Here is a 23,677-nt window from a genome sequence, read left to right as displayed (position 1 = left end):
TCTCTAATTTGTCTCATTAGATTGTTAAAGACTCAGCAACAGACATTTCTGCACAAACACAGCAAGCTCAGACAGTGAAATCAATAGTTGCCAGCTCAACAGTAGTTCAGACTACTGACACAGAACCAATTTTTGCAGTTATGCTCACTATTACCCATATACATTTCAGACATTGCTTGGCTACACTTTGTTAAACTTACTTTAAATCAGCTAATAGGTATTAATCGTAACATGTAGGACAAGTTGTAACAGGACAATTTTGCAGTAATCATTGATTTTTTTCGAACTAAACAAACAGGGGGTGGTTGACTTTTGGAGCCATCGATCGGCACAGATGTCTGAGCTGTCCTTTCTGTCGTACTTTCACACTGGTTATTCATACAGCATTTCAGGCACTCGCTGCTGACAGATGTGCCATTAAAAATGAAATTTCTGATTTTATTGTGCCTCATTCTGGTGACTTGTTTTGCTGCAGAGGGTAAGTGTCACACATGGTCTTTCATTATTATTAAACTGCTGGATTGTTCTTACTGAGCTTTCAAAAAGATGCACATTTTTTGTATTTTCCAAAGAATCATGCACAGGACGCTGTCAGAGTGGCTTTGATCCTAAAAAGAAATGCCAGTGTGATAGAATGTGCAAGTACTATGGAAGTTGCTGTGCAGATTTTGACAGCGCTTGTCGAACAAAAGGTAAGATGTATATTAAAATAGTAATAAATGTCAAACTTTTATTGATGCATTTGTGAAATATTTCTGATTACTATCAATGTTGAAAATTGTTGTGCTCCTTGATATTTTTTGTGGAAACTGTGGCACTGTTCCCCCCAAGATTCTTTCAACAGAAAGTCAAAAAAACTTTATTTATTTGAAATAATAATAAAAAAATGTAATGTTGTACAAGCCTTTACTGACTCTTTAAATCAACTTAATGTGTCATTTTTAAATAAAAATATTTCTTTAAAAAATTGCTGACACCAAACCTTTGAACAATGGTGTATATTTATCTATATTTGAATGTACTGAATGTTCTGTTAGCTCAAGTGTTTGTTATTAATTTAGTAGTTTATTATTATTATTATTATTATTATTATTATTACATTTTATTTATATATGGAACTTTCTTTTCTAACTTATTACACAGGGACAACAATAAGTATGACATAAGAATGACCCTGGGATGATTTCCAAGTGTAAACAAGGTGGTGCTCTAAAAACATTGCTGTGTTTGTTTGGGCAGCTGGAATAGCCCTACATGGCAACACTGACTTATCTAATGGTGTAAATTTTGGTGTAGGCACTTTTGGCCCCGTGGACTTTATCCTGATTTCACTTTACCAGCAGTTGTAAAAGCTTAATATTTGAAAGTTTAGATAAATTAGATTAGATTAGATTAGATAAATGCTAGCATTTTAAAAGCATAATTAGCAAGTTTTTAACATGATTAGCATGTAGCTAGCAAGTTTTTAACATGATTAGCATGTTTTGCTAACATGTTTAAGCATGATGAGCAAGTTTTTAGCCTGTAGCTAGCATGTCTTTACAAGATTAGCGTGTTGATAGAATGTTTTTAACATGGTTAACATGTTGCTGGCATGTTTGTAGCAGGATTAATGTTTTGCTAGGATGTTTTAGCATAATTAACATGTTATTAACATGTTTCTAACATGTTTTAACATTATTCACATATTGTTAACATGTTTTTAGCATGTAGCTACCATTTTTATAACATGAATAGCATGTTATAACATGTTATAACATGTACATGCTAACATGTTTAAGCATGATTAACAAGCTTTTAGCCTGTAGTTAGCATGTTTTAACAAGATTAACATGTTGATAGAATGTTTGTAACATGATTAACATGTTAGCATGTTGCCAGCATGTTTGTAGCATGATTAATGTTTTGTTAACATGTTTTAGCATAATTATCATGTTGTTAACATGTTTAAAACTTGTTGTTAACATTTGAGCATGATTAGCATCATGGCATGTCTTACCATTATTCTTATGTTGCTAGCATGTTTTTAGCATGATCAGCATGTAGCTTGCATTTTTTAACATGATTAGCATTTTGTTAGCATGGTTAACATGTAGCTAGCATTTATGTAACATAATTACCATGTTTGTAGAATGTTTGTAGCATGATTAACATTTTGCTAACGTTTTAACATTATTCGCATGTTGTTAGCATTTTTCTAGCATGAGTAGCACGTAGTTGTCGTGATTCTAACTTGTTTTAACATTCTTTGCATGTTGTTAACAAACTTATAACATGTTAACATATTTTGTACATGATTAGCATGTTGTTAACATGTTTCTAACATGATTAGTATGTTGTTAGCAAACTTATAACATGATTAGCATGTTGTTAGCATTTTTGTAGCATGATTAGCATTTTGCTAGCATGTTTTTATTATGATTAACATAATGTTAGCATTTTGCTAGCATGATTAACATTTCGTTAACATGTTTCTAACATGTTTAACATTATTTACATGTTGTTAACATGTTTCTAACATGATTAGCATATTGTTAGCATTTTGTTACCGTCATTAGCATTTTTTTAGCATGTTTAGCATAAGTTGGCCTTTTCAAGCCAATTAATTAATTAATTAAAGCTGGAGTAAGCAATCTCTTGTTGATATTTAACCCTTCTAAACCACCTGTGTCACCACTGACGCATCAAACTAAGCTGTCTTCATGTTACTATAACTCTTCAAACGTTGCATTAAAATAATTATACTTATTACAGTAATCTCTTGCTCTTCATCAGCAAATTGTGGCAGATTTCCAGTAGAGCCGGAAGGAAGAACTTGAATGGAGAGTTTTGGATTGCATAAAATAATAAAAGAAACAAAACAAAAACATGGCGAAGGAGGAGTAAACAGCACAAGAAGCAACTGGGATGATTTTTGATTAGACTTGGGAGGAGGCTGAGTGACATTTTGTCACATGTGGTGTAATGTGTCAGTGTGTGTGTAAATGTATCGTGCATATCCATGCTTGTGTAAATGTGTGCATGTATGAACAAAAAAGCCTCCTGAATGAAATCGGTGCAACCCAGTGTCACAAAAAGACGTGTATATATGTAATATAGTTGAATTTGTAAGTACGAAGTGTTGGATTCTTTCAGTCGTGATTTCTCTCCTTTTTTCTAAATAAAAATCATAACATTTATTCCTGTTTTTTATTTTTTTATTTTATTTTTGTCTATTTAAATGGCTTAAAAACTCACCACACAACATTAATGGTTAAAAATTAAAATTTTTTGAAAGCCATTTGTTTCTGAAAAGAATTACAACTTGGACATGAAAATGTCACATTCTGTGAGAATTTTTCAGTCAAATAAACAAAATATGTAAAAAATGACCTATTTTACCCTCAGGTCTTAAAGGGTTAAAGTCAACAAAACAAACATGCCCTACCCAGTAGGATTGCACCCCTATCTTGATAGCTCTGCCTCCAAGTTTACAAACATGCTATAACACAGACACCTCTCCCACCATAAGTGTAGACTACCCTTACTGCTGATTGGCTACAAGTGTGTTTTGGTGCTCGGTCCGATCTACTTTCAGCAGCTTTTCTCAGAGATTGCTTAATCCATCTTATCTAATTAATTAATTCAATTTCTTAATGGAACATAAAATATAAACACATAGATATGCATAAAAAAGAAAAAAAGAAAAAAACGAAATAAAACACATTGAGAAAAAAACTTTTGAAATAAAAATACATTTGTTTATATGTTTATACCTGTTCACAGGTGATATTTACCTTGATTTTCTTTGTTTTCCTCACACATCACATCACTTATCTAACGCTTGAGTAACACTTCAGTAACACTACCCTTTTGATAAACAACTACACTAACCTCTAATAAAACTTTATTACTTGCAAAATTGTTTGTTGTGGGGAAATGTGTTAAGTAACAAAAGGTTACGTAAGTTAGGTTACTTTTAGTTAAAACCACCTACTAGGACGTACAGTACAAAGTGTCTGGAATTCAGTTTGGTGACAAAAGTAGACATTTCACTTTTAAAGGAATAGTTCACCCAAAAATGAAAATTTGCAGAAAATGTACTCAACTTCAGGCCATCCAGGATGTAGATAAGTTTGTTTCTTCATCAAACAAATTTGGAAAAATCCAGCATTACATAACTTGCTCACTAGTGGATCCTCTGCAGTGAAAGGGTGCCATCAGAATGAGAATCCAAGCAGCTGATAAAAAACATCACAATAATCCAAAAGTAATCTACATGACTTAAGTCCATTAATTATCATCTTGTAAAGTGAAAAGTTGCATGTCAGTAATAAACAAATCCATTATCATCTAAATCATTAACATGTTTTTAACTTCAATCTGTTGCATTATGGCTATGTTGCATTCAGTCCATAATATTATATAAACAGATAAAGCAACATTTATAAGACAAAATCATTTTAAATAAGGATTGTGAAAATGGTGTACTAATTGAATGTTTTAACTTCTCTCTCAGTTTCCCGTGGTGACATGTTTGATGTGCCTGATGAGGATCTGACCACCTCTGTGACAGAAGTATCAAATGTGACAGCCACCACTGCTCTGCCCCTTACCACCACAGGTTCCTCTCCTCTGTCTTCTACAGTTCCACCTGATCCAGATGCGGTCACCTGTAGCGGCCGCACCTTTGATGCCTTCATGCAGCTAAAGAATGGTTCAATCTATGCGTTCAGAGGTAAGGTTAAAGGCCAAATACAATCAATATGCCTTTTTCTCAGTTTAAGTCAAGACTGATTACACAAGGCCTTCTACATTGTGTTCCAGGGGACTATTTCTTTGAGCTAGATGACAGATCTGTCATGCCTGGGTATCCTAAACTCATCAAGGATGTGTGGGGCATCTCCGGTCCCATTGATGCTGCTTTTACACGCATCAACTGCCAGGGAAAAACATATATATTCAAGGTCTGTTTATGTCAGGTTAAATATTAAGGGTTCAGTGACTTAACACTGATTTATAAAAGGAATGTCTCAGTTACGTATGGTAACCCTCGTTCACTGATGGAGGGACAGAGACATTGTGTCAAGTATACAACACTAGGGGTCGCTCCTGGGAGCCCGAACACCTCTGACAACATTGAGAAAAGGTCAGTGAAATTGGGTATGCAGAATTTACATAGCTGGCTACGACTCGGACATTCGGGTATAAATAAGCCAGTGTGGCATCTGCTCATTTGTTCTGTTCTGAGGAGTCAAGAGCATTTCAGCCCACTCAGAAGCAATCCGGAGTTGTGACATGAGGGACACAATGTCTCCTAGACGTTCCCTTTCTGTCGTTCACTGGAATGTTGTGTCGAGTGTACGACACTAGGGGTCCCTTTAATACATACCACAACTGCTGGACTGTGTTATGAGTGAACGAGGGTGCAGATATCAACAAGCCAACGTGTGGAATAAATGTACCTCACCACTTCGTGACCTTCCAATGCCCAAGAATTTGACCTGCTCTCTCACTGGAGACCCACCAGCCAGAGCCTTTCCTCGTAGTAAAAAACAGTAGAAAAACAGCTGAGAATCTTGGCAAGAACGCTGGGACAGTAGCTGTTCCTCCCCAAGGGAAGAAAGCCATGACAGAGATCATATCCTACCCAAAGGAGAGGTAACATGTGAATATCCACCTAAGGACTCACAAAGGGAGTGCTACATAGGGAGGATTCTGAGGTGGGCCCCACATAAAGAGAGACTACCGAAACTCAGAACCAGGAGACAGAGCCTGTCTCAGGGGAAACAAAGCATCTCAAGGGAATATAGTTGGAAAATACACACATGTGGAGCACCAACCCAAATACAAGAGTTCACATGTGGCCACCTACCCTGTATTAGGTTCTAACAGCAAGTTCCTCTGCCAAACTTGACTATGTGAAATGTGCTAGAATGATGGAAGGAGTAGTTCAGGGTTCACCTGGGGAATCTTACTGAACTGAAGAAGCATAATTGCCCTAAGGGGGAAATGCTATAGCAAATTTACACCATACCAGTCTCCTGAGTCTGAGAGCTTGTGTTTAGGACTCTGGAAGACACTGGCTCCATTCACAGATTAGAGAATCCGGTGAATGTGTAAGGTGTAGGCTCTACAGCTCTACAGATGTCTGTTGGAGAGGCCCTGTTTACCAAGCTGCTGCGGCAGCGGCATCCCTGGTCCCTGGCTGTGACTTCCAGTGGGCAGGGTAGACCTTTGGCCTGGAAGGCTGTTCGAATTGTGTCCACAAACCAGTGGGAGATCCTCTTTTGGAGACAGCAGTCTCCTTCTGCTGTCCACCAAAACAGACAAAGAGCTGTTCAGAACGTCTGACCTCTGGGTACGTTCAGTGTCATATGTAGGGTACGGACTGGGCAAAACAAGACAGGTTTGGGTCCCCTTCTTGGGAAGGGATAGCTTGCAAGGTCACATATGCTCTATAAGAGTGGTGGGTACCTAGGGCACATATTCAGGCCGGGTTCTCAGAACAATATGAGAGTTCTCCAGCCCGAATTCCAGGCACGAAACGCTGACGGAGAGGGCTTGAAGATTTCCCGCTCTTTAACAGAGGTATGCACAGTCAGGAAAGCCGTCTCCATGGAGAGGGCACAGAAACCAACTGACTAAAGGGGCTCAACGGATCTTACTGTAGGCCTGAGGGACCACAAACAGATCTCAAGAGGGGATGTGGTGCAGAGTGGGAGGGTTCAACATCCGGGCACCTTTAAGGAAACAAATCGTGCTCCCCCGATCTGCCTTCCACCAAGTCATGGTTGGCTGATATAGCTGCCACATGGATCTTGGGTGTAGAAGCAGAAAGGTGCCTATTCAGGCCTCCTTGGAGGAGGGATAGCACAGATTCGATGCCACATCTCTGTGGGTTCTTCTCTTGGGAAGAACATCAGTGGCATTTTCAGGACGTACAGCCACCTAGTCAAGGGGGCTCTGGCCTGCATAAGGGTGCTTACCACTGCGGGATAGAAATCATAGATGGAAGTTCTAGAGATCTGGGTGTGGGTGCCAGATTGTGCCCTTTCCCTGAGAAAGGAGGTTGTTCCTCAGAGGAATGTGCCAGGGTGGGATTGAAGATAGGAGCAGAAGCTCAGAGAACCAGGTTCTGTTGGGCCAAAAATATGTTGGGGTTGTCGGAGGTACAGGGCTGGAGCCGGACCCACGCCTGAGGCAAGATATATGATGGCCTCTGCCTGCTTTTTCCACCGTGAAGAACTGGACCGACCTGGGAAATGGGGGTTTGAGAAGCCAACCGTGCAAGCCCTGGACTGGAGCCTTGTCAAGCAGCAGCGTTTTGTGGGGCGTGCACCGCAATCACCCTCTCCACTTGGGGAACCTACATAAGCCCCCTTACTGGACCCCCACCAAGGGTGGTGAAGGAGGAGGAGTTAGTATATCGCATTCTGGCCGAAAACAGAGCCTTCTGTGATTTCGTCAACTTTTACGTACACTTCCGGGAAACAGGCACTGGAAACGAGCGTGACGGTCATTTCCCAGATGTCTATTATCCAGCCCTGAAGGTTCGGAATTCCGATCTTCACCTGGCGGAACCTTATTTCGCTTTCTATTGCTCCCCATCAACACACATTGCAGCGGCCTTGTACCCGGAAGTAGAAGGACCGAAATGGGAAGCAGTCAAGGTGAGCCACGGCTTCATGTAAAAGCACATGACTCATGTGCAGAGCGCGCCCACGGTCATGTTCTCGCAAGCAAAACATGAACCATCAACGAGCGCTGCATCAGCATGAGCATAGCCCAACACTGAACACAACGATCGTGTCGATCGTTTGGGGAGGTAAGCCACAACCAGAATGGCATGAAAGGAAAGCCTTTTTTTTAACACACAATCTCAACCACGCCAGTTGTGAGGGAACTTGTGAGGGAACTCTCACAACACTTTTCTGTTTCTGAGAAGGGAGAGACCGCTGCTTGTGCCATAGATCCAATGACGAAGAGGTGAATGGTGCTGCTTCTCACAGAGAGACACTGCATTCAGCTCTGAAGCATAGAACAAATGAGCAGATACCATGCTGGCCTATTTATACCCGGATGTCCGGGGCGTGGCCAGCTATGCAAATTCTGCACACCCAATTTCATTGGCCTTTTCTTGATGTTGTCAGAGGTGTTTGGGCTCCCACGAGTGACCCCTAGTGTCGTACACTCGATACAACATCGCAGTGAATAACAGAAAGGAATAAAAAAAATGTAAATTTTGTCATTAATCTTATAGTCATTAACCCCCATGCCATTCCAAACCCGTAAAAGCTTTGTTCGTTTTCGGAACACTATTTAAGATTTTTAGGATGAAAACCAGGAGGTTTGAAACTGTCCTATTGACTGGCAGGTATATACCACTGTCAAGACCCAGAAAAATATTAAAGACGTTGTCAAAATAGTCCATCTGCCATCAGTGGTTCAACCATAATTGTATGAAGCTACGAGCATACTTTTTGTATGCAAAGCAAACAAAAATAACGACTATATTCAACAAATCGTCTCCTCCGCATCACCGTAGCGTCATTTTGGATAGTATTTTTTTTTTTTTTTTTTTGCAATTTTGGATAGTATCCTCTGTACTTGACAGTGGTATTTAGCTGGCAGTCAGTGGGACAAGCAAAATCCTCCCGGTTTTCATCCAAAATATCTTAAATTGCGTTCTGAAGACAAACAAAGCTTTTACGGGTTTGGAACAACATAGGGGTAAGTGATTAATGACAAAATTTTCATTTTAGGGTGGAGTAACCCTTTAAGAATAGTATGGCTTAATATATTGTAAATGATGTCTCTTAATTAAATATGTAGTAGAAAACCTATGAAAGATTTACGCTATTTTAAAAATTCACATCGTTTTATACTTATTTTGGACTATGGGGGGCGCAAATAAAATGCAGCTTGTAATTTTCAGTCAAAGGGCAACAAGAGAAGCAATGTAAGTCTTCGCTGCATTCTTAGTGATAAGAAGAGGAGAAAAGAATGGGAAGATGCCAGTGGATGAATAAAACTTCCTAAAGACCCGCATCTGTGTTCTTTCCACTTTAGCCCTGATGCCTTTGAAGCTTTTAGTACACCACAGCTGCTGAAAGAGCTGAAAGAGCTACAATCGATGTTAACAAGCCAATGCTTGTCATGATGCTGCAGCCACTGAAGGAGTTTTTCAGCGTGGGTTTCACGCAATATTAGGGGGCATTTAGATTCTTTATGGGGAACATCAATGTGGATTTTTTAAGTAACACAAATATTTCATGGGGTTTCTACTACATTTTTCAGTAAGAGAAATCATTCACGTTATATATTAAGCCATACAATGTTCCCTTTAAATCCAGGGCCTAGTTGCATAAACATAGCCATTATATTAAGGCTGTGTCGAAAAAACTAGCTTTACTAAAGGTTAACCAATTGGTAATAAGTCTTAATTTTCAGGTTCAAATTACATCTACCTTTTCATGTAGTTTACAAAGTTATGAAAAATTAGATGACTAACTTTTAAGACTAGTCTAAGCAGTTTATGCAACTGGCACCAGATCTAGTAATTAAAAAAATGACTTGAATACACCTCATATATGATGAGTGTGCCCATCATAAAAATTCATTTGGAGTATAAATTCAATTATGTAATGCAACCAATATGCAAGGGAAAAAAACAAAGCAGGACGTGATGTCATAGACAGGACCCCTGCAGACTGTCATGACTGTTTCAAGGTCAACAATTCAATAAAAATATCTATAATTGGACTTTTTTATGACAAGGCAAGGTTACTTCAGGTTGTAAAATTACATGTGGTGTGACAAAAATATAATGATAATTATGTGTTAATAGCTCATGATATATTTGACCTTTTTCAAAAATAATTTCATGTTTAAACAAGCATTAAAATTGTAAAAGAAACATGTAATTACCTTTCATGCATTTTAATCTAAATGAAAATAATATGCTTCTTTTTTAAACAATGTTTATTCATCACAATAGACACACATATGACTAACCAATAAACTGGTTTGGACAAAACTAAAATATTTGAAACGTCCTACTAATATTTCACTACATGCTGAATCGCAGGGTAACAAGTACTGGCGTTTTGATGGCGATGTCTTGGATGAAGATTATCCAAGAGACATATCCGTGGGCTTTGAGAAGATTCCAGATGATATTGATGCTGCATTTGCAATCCCAGCTCCAGGCCATCACGGGAGGGAAAAAGTGTATTTTTTTAAAGGTAAGGTCATAATAGATTGCTACTAGGATGATGTATTTTTGTACATAAGACTGACATAACGCCTTCATAATCATGACATGACACATGTCATGAATATGAAGGAGGTTTTATGCATGTTTATGACAACTGTCATTCGCTCAGTTATGTCATTTTTAATGCATCATAACCTGTGAGTGTCTTTGTCATGACAACTTGACAATACGAAGACAATGTTGTACAATACGACAGCTATATATGTTATGTACTATATATGTTGGACTATATGACAACATTTGTACAGAAAAATATGAAAGGTGAACTAATATTTTGTTGTAAGGAAATGAATTAAAAGAAGAAATAAAAATGCATAGATAAGCTAGATAAGAAGAATCAGTCTATTAACTGTCCAAGAGAACTGGATTCCAGTGATTGAATAAAAAATAAAATAAAATACAGCACAACCCTTATTAAAGAATTGATCTTATTTAACTTATTTTTCAATACCATCACGGCTGATGTGGCAACACTTGGCGTCTAGATGCTAGAGGTTGATGGTATTTCCAGAAGACCCATTCTAAGACTCGTCAAGGGCCGCTGAAGGCAAACACTTATAGGCCAAATTCAATGACATTTCAACATCATATGAATCCTGCATGTTCTGTGTGTCTCTTTATGAATGAATGGTGCAGCACACAGTGCAGCATGTTTCCTTTATTAGTCTACACACATATTATCACGCTCGCGGTGATTTCAGCGTCTGCCAAAAAAAGGCATGAACAAGATATCCAGAACTGCTCTGAGAGTACTTCGTGAGCATTTCACTGTTTCATTTGAGTAAAACCAGGGTCATATACTCTCAGAAATCTAAAGGTCAAAGTCAAAATAAAAGTTCAGTTTTGCTTGTAGATGTGCCAGAAATATATTACTATCATTTAGTAGAATGTAGGTACCTACAGTACTACAACACTTTCTTACACAATATTTCTTACATCTTTTAAACTTTAATAATAGGCTACTCCTTTACTTGCCAAAAATAAAATGTAATTTTCATTAATTAAAAGATAAACATTTTATGCCTTTATAAATACACAACACAGAATTTCATAAGGCTGTTGTAGAAATAAATAAAAGTTGTTTTATGCATTCAAATAAACAGACATGCAAAAACAAATTTGGAAAAATAAAACATTTCATAGGCCCTAAACATAACTTAACTTTTGATAAATTAATTTTAATAATTTGTTTTAATTAAATAGACATGCTTTTTTTTTTTATTATTAATACAGTTAAATTGAACTATTAATAGGAATCCAGAAAATTAAAGCAGAAAAAAAAAAAAAAAAAAAAAAAATTTGGTAAAAAAAACAAAAAACAAAAACAAATGGGGCCCTATTTTTGCATGCAAATATATATTTGTTACAGCTGTAAATACATGTTTAAATTTATTATTTTATTTGTGATTTGTGTAATGTACATTTGTAAAGTTAAAAGTAATTTTGTTCTAATACTTTGAAATGTTTCCTATTTGCAGTGATCGCTATTTACATTTTTTCATAGTGTAACAACGTTGTTTTGTGCCATTGCTTTGCCAAAGTATCTGTCAAATGTACTAAAATCGAAAGCACAATATGACTTGCTCACATGATCAGTTCATGATCTGATGTTTTCAGAGTTTCTAGAAGGATCCAGGTTCACCCACCTGTGTCTAACAAAATCTTAGTTGAGTATGACGTGAGCTCCCATCCATCCACTGGATGTTTTCAAATCCTAGAAACGCCCCTGGTAAAGATCATGTTCCATGAAGATATTAGCAAATTTCCTACCGTAAATATATCAAAAACTTATTTTTGATTAGTGATATGCATTGCTAAGAACTTCATTTGGACAAATTTAAGGCGATTTTCTCAATATTTTGATTTTTTTGCACACTCAGATTCCAGATTTTCAAATAGTTGTATCTAACAAACCATATATCAATGGAAAGCTTATTTATTCAGCTTTCAGACTATGTACAAGTCTCAATTTAAAAAAATTGACCCTTATGACTGGTTTTGTGGTCCAAGGTCACATATGACGTAATAGAGGAAATTGTACTCCTCACATGATAGAGTGGCACCACTGGTTAGGTGTACACCATTATGGTGGTGTCTTGGGTAGACTTTTTCATGATGTAAAAAGCATGTTGAGAAAATATAAATGTGTGGGATGCTAATTAACTGTTTTTGCAGTGATATGGATCAAAGTCTGCATGACTTAACCCACCACTGTATTGTTTTAATTTGAATTTTTGGGTGAATCGCTCTCCAAATGCAATAAAATTCAATTTTATAAATTTTATTTATTTATTATTATTATTATTGTTGGATGATTGAATTTATTTCTCTACCACCAGTTAATCTTTTTAACAACATTTGAAATTGTCCATTATCTGACCTTCTGTTGGAGGAAACTTAAAAAAAAAATACACACACATACACACATTATGAAAAATATTCATGATGCTGTTATAAAATAATTTGACAGAGTATTAACACTTAATGACATTTTAATGACAAATTCAACCTGTACCACTGTAGTTGAGGTCAAGAAAAATATTAATGACACTGTTAGAAAATTATTTGACAGAGTATAAGCACTTAATGACATTTTAATGGTAACTTCAATTTGTACCACTGAAAAAATGTGGTCAGAAAAATATTTATGACACAATTATAATGGCCCCATGACTGTCAAAACCAGCCACATGATAGTTTAATGTAATGTTGACCCATAAAGCTAAGTAGTTTATGAAGTTTGATAATGAATCTGCTATGTCATGTTTATGACAGATTTATGAAAAGTTATGATATCTTGATAATGTTAAGTTGTCATGATGAAGACACAGACAGGTTATGATGTATTGGTTTATGTCAAGTTGTCGTAACAAAGGAATCACAAACAATGCCATTTTTGCATTAAAAATGACATAACTGAGCAAATGACACTTAACGACAGTAGTAATAAACATGCATAAAAACCTCCTTCATATTCATGACATGTATCATGTCACGATTATGAACAGTGTTGGGCAAGTTACTTCCAAAATGTCATACATTATATATTACTAGTTACCGTCTTTTAAAAGTAACTAGTTACATTACAGTATTACTCTGAATTGTAATGCGTTACACTACTTTTAAGTTACTTTTGAGTTACTTTCACCAAAATATCCACAGAAGTATGACTAGGTATTATAAAATACCAAAATGTAGTTTATTGCTGCTCATTATAGTGGAGGATAATGAGGTAAGTCAATATAGCATAAAATTATAAAATCATATTTAGATAGGCTACCGGTATGTACGTCTACATTAACACTACTTGTAGTTTAGGTTAAACACAAATAAGCACAAAATTGTTACATTTATAAATAATGCCGGTAAATAAAGCAAATTGTTATAATGTTCAACAGGGGCGATTCTAGGATTTTCATTTTAGGGGGGGTCAGCCCCCAATGAGGGTATAATAACAAAATTTAAATAAATAGATAAATAAAATAAAAAATGTTTGACTAATAGGGGTGGTATACTATACTTATTGCAATCTTCCACTGTATTGTATAGATAGGTATAACATTTGATTGCTGAATAAGCCAAATACAAGTCTTTCTGATCTCACACACACCTGTTTACTGTACAAATACAAAATTTTACTGTTTGCATTTCTAGTACAAGCCTCTTTCCTTAGCTGACGTGTGCAAACCTCTTTGCCACATGCACTAGAAACAGTTGAAAGTTAAATTTTCAAATGAAAATGGCAACAGGATAGTTTTATAAAGTATGCATTCATGTGCTTCATTTTCGCTGGAGGAAAGAGCTATGGTGTGATGAAGGGGGAAAACAGCGAAAACGTAGACTACAGTAGATGCGTCATATTCTGAGTTTGCATTTCACTGTTTTTATACTGAATCTGTTTTTTGTTAGTGAGATGAATTAATGCATGTTCACATTTAGTCTAGAATACAGTAACATAATGTTTACTCCCAATTTCCCAACAGGAGACTTGTCAATCAATAAATGGGGAAACAAGTAACTGGCGTTACTTATTTGAAAAGTAACTCATATATTTTCTTAGAAATTCAAAAGTAATGCGTTACTTTACTAGTTACTTGAAAAAAGTAATATTATTATGTAACTTGCGTTACTTGTAATGCGTTACCCTCAACACTGATTATGAAGGTGTCATGTCAGTCTCCAAGTAAAGTGTTACCCAAGTTTTAGCACTTCCGGTTTCATTGTCCTGAAGTTAATAGGTTTTTTTGAATGGGTTTTTAGTTTAATGCCTGAAATAAGGTCTGTGGTTAAAGAATTAGTTCACAAAAACACTGAACTCACCTTCATGTCGTTTCGAAGACCTTCAATCATCCTCAAAACACAAATTAAGTAGTTTTTTTATGAATTCTGAGCGCCTTTTGACCCTTCATAGACAGCAACGCAACTACCACGTTCAAGGCCCAGAAAGGTAGTAAGGACATTGTTAAAACAGTCCATGTGATATCAGTGGTTTATCCTTAATTTTATGAAACTATGAGAATACTTTTTTGTGTGTAAAGAAAGCAAAAATAGGGTCAAAAAGCTCTCCAATCATCAAAAATATCTTAATTTGTGTTCAGAAGATTAAAAAAAGGTCTTACGGTTTTGAAACAACATAAGGGTGAGTAATTTTCATTTTTGGGTGAACTATCCCTTTTAACACAACACTTCAGTCCACTAAAATCAGTAATACCCTGCTTTTTACTAAATAGGAGTACAGAGATTATCTTGCTTTTAAAGCCTCATTCTGTATAAGAGCACAATCTTGCAAACTGTCACTCAGACTTTCAGAGAAAATGTTTGGTCACACTTTATTTTTAAGGTCCAGTTCATGCTATTAACAAAGCATTAACTATGATTTTGCCTCAATAAACTCCTCATTTCCTGCTTATTAATAGTTAATAAAGTTGTTGTGAAGTTTAGGTATTGGGTAGGAATAGGGGTGTAAAATATAGTCATGTAGAATATGTGCTTTATAAGTACAATTAAACAGCCAATATGTTAATAATAGGCATGCTAATAACCAACTAGAATACTAAAGTGTTACCAAATGTTTTTAAAATAAAGTCTGAAAGAGCTGATATATTAATGTTGATCACGCTAAATTCAAATGACTGTGGTGTAATTTATTTATAGCCTACGTTCAGCTTTTACTTCTTGCGATTATATTTAGGCTTCAGAATTCAGTGTTCATTTGCATTCATCATAACGAACAAACAAACTTTTGTTGGTTATACATCTTTTTTTTATTAATCCAAAAGCTAATTAAAAAACCTATTGGGCTTTTTGGTTGATGGAATTGGGATGATACTAACTTCAGGGTTGGCCTACAAAAATACATCTATAGCAGCACTCTATAGGTCAAAAAATATAGTTATGCACCTTATGAAATAGATTTATTCCATATTTAATGTTTCCTTTGTTCCCACAGGGGACCAGTACTACCAATATGAGTTCAAACACCAACCGTCCCATGAAGAATGTGACCGCATGACCAAATCCTCACCCTCTGTTGCCTTCACACGCTATACAAACCTGTACTGTGACTTGGATAATCTGTTTGCTATGCTCTTTCAAGGCAGTAAGTCTTTGTGCATATGTTTTTTTAGCAGAGAGTTCAATAAATGTCTGGTTTGCTGAATTATTCCCTGTCCACCCAGTTCAGCATCACAAAGGGCCACGTTTCATTTCCAAAGACTGGATTGGCATTAAACCTCCAATAGATGCAGCAATGGTGGGCCGGCTGTACGTCAGCCCTGGTCCCTCACCATCTCCAGCCACCAGCCTGGGTAGAGGCCGACCCGGACGGAGAAAGAAGACAAGGGGTCGAGGAGCCAGAGTGAGCCGCTCGCTGTTCTGGGAAGACTTTGGATTGGATTATGAAGAAAGGTTTGTTAATTACTGAGGTTTGTTGAGGTGACTTTTGACAGTAAGGTATAAATTAAGTATGTATAAATGTGTGTTATTTAGGTATTTTGGAGCAGAGAAGCGTGGTAAGAACCAGAAAAAGGGTCGTGGAAAACGTCCATCTTTGTTTGACATGAACTATGATCCGGACGACTACATAGAGGTGGAGATTGTCCAAGAGAAGGCCACACCTGTGCAGAATGTCTACTTCTTTAAGAAAGGTACTTCAGACAAAGATGATGTTCTGTTCATTCTCTTTTTAAAGGAAAAATCCACTTTCAGAACAACAATTTACAGATAATGTACTCACCCCGTTGTCATCCAAGATGTTAGTGTCTTTCTTTCTTCGGTCGTAAAGAAATTATGTTTTTTGAGGAAACTATTTCAGGATTTTTCTCCATATAATGGACTGATATGGTGCCCCGAGATTGAACTTCCAAAATGCAGTTTAAATGCGGCTTCAAACGATCCCAAATGCGGTTGTAAATGATTCCAGCCAAGAAAAAGGGTCTTATCTAGCGAAACGATTGGTTATTTTCATAAAAATAATACAATTTATATACTTTTAATCTCAAACGCTCGTCTTGTCTTTCTCTCCTTGAACTCTGTGTATTCTAGGTCGACAGTTAGGATATGTTGAAAAACTCCAACCGTATTTTCTCCCCCAACTTCAAAAATCATTTCAAAATCATCCTACATCGCTGCAGAAGTTTCGACCCAGTCTTGCAAAGAAGATCAAACACCCTTAACATAAAAGATAAAACAGCGATATAGGACGATTTTGAAGTTGAGGGAGAACATGAGATGGGAGTTTTTCAACATACCTTAACTGTCATCACCCGGAAAAAAACAGAGGTTGGGAAGAGCAAGACGAGCGTTTGACATTAAAAATTATATAAATTGTATTATTTTTATAAGACCCTTTTTCCTCAGCTGGGATCATTTAGAGACCTTTGAAGCTGCATTTAAACTGCGTTTTGGAAGTTCAAACTCGGGGCACCATAGCAGTCCATTATATGGAGAAAAATCTGAAATCTTTTCCTCAAAAAACATAATTTCTTTACGACTGAATAAAGAAACACATGAACATCTTGGATGACAAGGAGGTGAGTACATAATCTGTAAATTGTTGTTCTGGAAGTGGACTTCTCCTTTAAAGTACATTACTAAAAAAAAAATTCAAAACTGTGTTCTTGTCTTTTCCTGATTCACTGTGGTAAGTCTAGAATAATGAGACCAGATTTGGTTGGAAATTTTACGTTTACACCATGAAAAGCAGGTTATAAATTTGACAAATTGTTAAAAAAAAAGTATGAAATAGAAAGAAATTAATTCTTTTATTCAGCAAGGATGCATTAAATTGATCAAAACTGACAGTAAAGACATTTTATAATTTTCTAACTTCCTATTTTTAACTTTCTATTCATGAAAGAATACTGAATAAAATTAATCACAGTTTCCAAAAAAATATTAAATTGATTTCTGAAGTTATTTTTTTATTATTTTAAATTGCAATAACATTTGACAATATTACTGTTTTAATGTGTTTTGATCAAATAAATGCAGCCTTGGGTAAATATTTTTACTGAATATTGTATTTTTTTTTTATTTATTTATTTATTTTTTTTAACATTCATATTAATATTGTGGTATTTCACCTTTAGATAAATACTACAGGGTGGACCTGCAGACCAAACGGATTGACTACGTAAACCCTCCTTACCCAAGATCCATTGGCAAATATTGGTTGGGATGTAAAGAAAAGGACTTGTCAGAAAAAAGATAAGAAGCAAGGTTTCCATATTTGAATTGATAATGAAGATTTTGATGATATTGCTTAATTAGATACCATTTGTGAGGATTAATCATTAGTATCACTATTATAGTTCTCTAAGATGTATTACATTACAGTAATGCAGACAATAGTTTTGCATGCATTAGGATAAAGCTTCTAAAGACCTTATTACTATGATTCAACATGATGCATTGATCTCCACTGAACTTATGAACTATTCTTCTCACAAGTTTGAAAATACTGAATAATAAACTCTGCAATCAGTATTGTGTTATTGTCTTAATTTGTAATGTTTTATGTTCAAAACATCTTATCTTATCTTAAACAACTTGTAAAACATATCTTAAAGCAGTACAATACAAGATGAATATCAGGTTTAGCATGCTGGTCAGCAATTTATAATAAACATATTGTATGAAGTGCAAAAAAAAGCTTTTAAAAATATTTTTTAAAAAGATTCAAAGATCTCGCCTTATGTTATTATGCAGAATTTGTTGTTCAGTCTACAATGGATTAATTTATTTACTTCGAAAATGTATCAGATGATCTAATGTATGAAACTTAATTTCACAGAGATGCATACCTGAATATAAGCAGAAAAACTGTTATCAGCCAACTGCTTATATTACATTAAATGTATATTATTGATATTACATTATATTACTGTTTATAATGAGGAATCAATTTTTAAGTAACCTTGAATTTGAGAAATCAAAGATTGATGCATACCTCAAAGAAGGCGAATGTACTCCTGTAGGCATTTTAAGTATCTTGAAGTGTAATTCATTTTTCCTAAGACCGTGAACAAGCTAAATTAATGGAAAATATTTTCTCATAATCCTATAAGAAATTATGAAAATTCTCAGTCTGCTATTAGGTATCTCAAAACAAGCTGGTAGGTCAAGTGTAGGCTTAGTTATAAAGATATGGAAGAGGAAGTTCCTCTGATTGCATGTCCTTCAACTTCTATCTATCCAGATGACAATAACATCCTCTAGTGGCACAAATGAGCGTGACACTCATGGAGGGCAACACTAAGAGCTGACTGAGTGTGAGAGTGCTGAGCTATATGTGAACACCACTCCAACAGCAAAAGAAAATGTCATGCACTTCTGAACATGTTCATCATAAGCTGTTGTACAACTGTTGTCTAAGACAGGAATAAAATCATGTGAAGTGTTGGATATCGCAGGATATTTTTGCAGTGATAACAATAGTTCCACAGAATTATCTGCTTTCTGCATTTAAACAACCGTTGCCTCCAGCAAAATGTGTACAGGTTGGAATGAATATTCTTCTCTTTTGTAGTCCTTCCAGCTCTTTTCTTGAGATGCGACATGTAAAAAATTTTAGCAGACAGGAAATAAATAAGTCTATTAATGATTTTAAAAGCCCTTAAAAAGTAAATGGTTAAACTGGTTAAACATCTAGCATGTTTGAAAAAATTGCAAGAAATATAGATACTGTTAAAATTGTCATCAATTAAGACAGTGCTTTTGGTAGCAGAATTATGTGCTTTCAGCATTTACCAGCAGGGGATACTGGCCCATGCTAACCGGCTAAACATGTTAACCCCTGCTAACTACTGTGTTTCACACTTCAAAGTGCACTTATTGTTTAACATCCTGAGAATTTTTCTCTTCTGTTAAACACAAACACACACACACACACACACACACACACATACATGTTTGTTTTTGTGAACTGTGGGGACTTTCCATAGACTTCTATAGTTGTTATACTGACAAAACGATATTGTCTATCCCCTAACCCAACCCTAAGCCTAAACCTACCCCTTACAGAAAACATGTTTGCATGTTTTACACTTTCAGATAAACATCATTTACTATTTTTAATCATTTAAGAATCAGCACGCCAGTCCCCACAAATGTCAAAAATTTCAGGTTTTACTATCCTTGTGGGGACACAAGTACACACACACACACACATAAAAATACATTTTGAAAAAATGTGGGTAACCAAACTGTTGATGATAGCCATTGATTTCTATAGTATTTTTTCCCAAACTATGGAATACAGTGGCAACTATTACATCAACTATGTGTAAATGACAGAATCTACTTTTTTGAGTGAGCTTTTCTTTACATTCATATTTATTCAGTTAGCAGTTGTTTATATTCAAAATGATTTTCCAATATTGTAACACAGCAAGCAATTTCTCATAAGAACCGACAAAAACTGAAGTTGGCAGTGCCTAGTTTCAAAGTAGAGCACAAGCAAGTGATATGCTCTGATAAAAGCTAACTCACTTTTATTAGAGGGTTGTTCTGAATGGGTAAAGTCTCAGTGATAACAAGAAATTTTCTGAAGAATACTGATAGCAAAATGTCACATGATGCTTAACATACTTTCACCTTAATATAACTGATGTTAACTAGAGTTAAGAAATCTCATATCAACACTTTTGATGAATGGCTGTGCTATTTTTAATTTTGTCATTTTACCTAAATATCAACACATGTGAGATTTAAGTCAGTCAAAACAAAAAGTTTAATTGATTCCTTGGAAAATAGTGATCTATGAAATTGCGTTATGTTGAACATTAAAGTTCGGTCACAACAGTTCCAACAGTACATCACCTCTATAATCTCTGACATCATTGAGATAAGGTAGATAAAACTGGCGAGCAACATTTGAATAATTTCCCACAACCTGGATATCCAGGTATAAATAAAGTGGCCTCTCTCTTGAGAACAAAGCTTGTCTCAGCGCAAGTTTGATTTCTCAGACTGAACTGTTTAATTATTTGGGGCTTTTGAGGAGGATGAGCTATCAGTCGCAGCATCTGGAGCGGGCTGGAATCATCAGAAGCAAATGACTCGGCTGGAGCTGCACTTCCAGGTGCTTCATTTCAGTCTGAGGCGAAGCCGAGATGGTGGCCATGCTTACCTAGGCAGCTGAAAGCATCGGGCTCGGCTCCTCCACCCAGCCTCAAGCGCTCTTGGCTGGGTGACTGGTTCTTGGGGTCCCGGCTGATGCTTGGTCAGGACCCCTCATAATTTTTCGACATGCAGGGTCCTTCATTGCTTTAAATAAGAAACCCTTGGCGTCATGATGCTGACGCAAAAGGCACTAGGAATTTTATCGTCATGATTAAATTATATATTGGGTAATAATATTGCCATTATTGCATATGTTGGGTTGTGATTTTTCAATGTAAACAGTCACAAGTTTTATTTACATTTCATTATTTATACATTTATGAGCACATAACCCAATCCCTGCCCCTAAACCTACCATTTGTTAATAAAACACAAGAAATAACTGGTAGATACAGCTAGGTACAGTCATAATTTATTAAAAAAGTATTAATATTCCAAGTCTTCTGAGACAAAACGATTTGTGAGAGGAATAGACGCGATCCATTTCCGTCCGCTGTAAAGTCTGAATAAGTTCAAAACATGCCGCCTGCCAGAAGAAGCCTTATGTCAGCCTTGGTTGTGAAATGCCATTGGCTCTTTTGTGTCTCGTGAGCGACTGTGTCATGCTAATGTTCGGGGGTATCTTTTTGAATGAGATGTGAGCGTGTTAACGGAGTAGGATCATTTTCAGCGATTAAAACTTTATGTTTTGCTCTCTTCTTCGCATAAAGATATCATATGGCTTCAGAAGACTCGGAATGCAACACAACTTGTTTGTAATGCTTTTATACTGCTTGTTTATGGTCAGTTTCTGCAATAAATACCTAATAAATGTACTTATATTTGCCTGTTACGTGTTTTATATTGTTCAGAAGTGGGTAAGTTGGGTTTAGGTTTATATTTAGATTTATATTTTTTACAAATGTATGCAAACCATTAAATTAAGGAAAACAACTGAAATCAATGGAGGACCCTGCACGTCTAAAAATGACACTAAAGGGCTACGGATGTCACAGCGCAGGCTCTAGGGACGGCAATGTCCACACAAATGGTCCACATGTAACACCTGTTGGGGATGTGGGATGCTGAGAGAGGTCACTTTGTCGACGCCCCCCATTTCCCAGGTTGGTCTCTTTGGTGACTGAAAATTTTGTTTAGCAATTCTCGACAGTTACGTGTCAGATGGAGGCCAATATACACATCCTGCCTCGACATGGGTGAGATTCTGAACCCCCACAGTCTCCCGAAGGAACAACTTCTGCCTGCTTATTGCTGGGAATGCTCCCCTGTGAGGAGTACACTGGCCCCGCAGCCTGGATTGGCACTCAAGCCTAAACAACAGCAATCCACTGGCAGGAAGGTGGCACCAACAGCTCATCAGCAGGCTACCCTCAGAAGGCTTCAAAGCAGCCCTGAGACAGGCGACCCAGGGAGGAGGAATTTGCTGACCAGCCTAGCTCCACTTCCAGTGGGGGGACAGGAGGTGGATGATGCATCACTTCGGCTGCTTGCCACTTGAGAACCATCAAACGGTCAATAAAAGTGCAATTTTCTTTTTCTCTGGGTCATACACTCACATACTTGTGTTCATGGTCCTCATTGTCATGATGATCAGGCACTGAATTTAAGCATCAAAACCTGTTCGGACGCAGTTACATTGCCTCCCCACGTTTTGAAGCACTAGGTCTGTTGCCATTTCAAAAGGATGAACCTCTGTGAACTCTGGTTCTCATGTACATCAGTGGCTTCTTTAACAGACCTGGGGTTTATGCATATGAGACCACTTCAGTACTGGCTTCATGCCCAAGTCCCAATCTTTTTTAAGGTCGGGCAAATAGCAAATAATCAAAGAGATACACTTAAGGATTGTAAGGATTTATGTCAGAGGTTTCATGAGAGAGGTTACACAAACAATTGGATTAAAAAAGCGGCGGCACGATTTGAAAATATTCGAACATCATTCAAAGTAATGAGTTTGCAAACATAGTATGAAAACACTGGCATATTCTTAGCTCAGACCCTGCAATGAGTCAATTTTGTAAAGATCTTCCGCGAATTGTGTACAAACGAGCCCTAAATATACGGCAAATAGTGGTGAGAGCTGACCGAGGGTCTGAACAACCAAGTAATCTCTTTTCGGTCCCTGTAGGGGGAATTATAGATGTGGATAATGTGCACAATGTAATTTTTTAGTCATCCTCACTCACAGAAACAGTTTAAGATTAAGGGTATCATTTCGTGTAATACTAAAAACGTAATTTATATGATCAAATGTCCCTGTGGTTTGGCATATATAGGTAAAACAAAGTGTTGTTTAAAAACATGTTTATCTGAACAAGTAATATACGGTTGAATGACCAGAAAAATCCCATTGCCATTCACTTTAACGTTTTCAAACACAACTCTTCGTTATTAAGGTATCAAACAAGTAAAAGTACCCAGAAGGGGTGGTGACGTTAACCAAATTTTATTACAGAGGGAAGCTTTTTACATTTATACACTGAATACTCTTTTCTCCAAAAGGTTGGAATTTTTTGTGATTTATGTGTTTTATATATATACTTGATTTCCTGTGATTTCTTTTTTTTTTTTGATTGGTTGATTGGGTAATTAGTTTGATCAGTTGTATCAGGTGTGTGTGACTATGCTGACTAAATGATGATAAAGTGTACCTCTTTGATTATTTGCTATTTGCCTGACTTGACGAAGACCTTTTCGGTCGAAACATTGTATTTTTAATAAACTTTGAGAGCAGCAATGGCAGTGTGCCGATTTTTGTTGGTTTTTCTGGTGATTGAGCACCTTCTCTAAGTTTTT

At 36.4% G+C, this 23,677-nt stretch overlaps 1 protein-coding gene across 1 annotated transcript; it reads left to right on the top strand.

The window, feature by feature from the left end:
* Positions 1–311: 311 nt before the first annotated feature.
* Positions 312–18,242, top strand: vtnb (vitronectin b). Its single transcript, XM_051093907.1, has 9 exons — positions 312–478; positions 573–692; positions 4,499–4,717; positions 4,807–4,946; positions 10,070–10,226; positions 15,708–15,857; positions 15,937–16,165; positions 16,247–16,404; positions 17,848–18,242. The coding sequence occupies exons 1-9, from the start codon at positions 424–426 to the stop codon at positions 17,967–17,969; spliced, it is 1,350 nt and encodes a 449-aa protein (XP_050949864.1). The 5' UTR covers positions 312–423; the 3' UTR covers positions 17,970–18,242.
* Positions 18,243–23,677: the final 5,435 nt, after the last annotated feature.

Source organism: Labeo rohita, chromosome 21 (genome assembly GCF_022985175.1).
Source record: "Labeo rohita strain BAU-BD-2019 chromosome 21, IGBB_LRoh.1.0, whole genome shotgun sequence".
In the NCBI taxonomy this organism is placed as follows: domain Eukaryota; kingdom Metazoa; phylum Chordata; class Actinopteri; order Cypriniformes; family Cyprinidae; genus Labeo; species Labeo rohita.
Note: the sequence above shows the minus strand (reverse complement) of the source record. Positions and strands in the feature narration are given on the sequence as shown.

Excerpts from the sequence above, each read along its gene's own strand:
- vtnb (XM_051093907.1), top strand. The coding sequence starts at position 424 with ATGAAATTTCTGATTTTATTGTGCCTCATTCTGGTGACTTGTTTTGCT. Across the intron at positions 4,718-4,806 it reads TTCAATCTATGCGTTCAGAG|GGGACTATTTCTTTGAGCTA; the intron begins GTAAGGTTAAAG and ends ATTGTGTTCCAG. Across the intron at positions 15,858-15,936 it reads TGCTATGCTCTTTCAAGGCA|TTCAGCATCACAAAGGGCCA; the intron begins GTAAGTCTTTGT and ends CTGTCCACCCAG.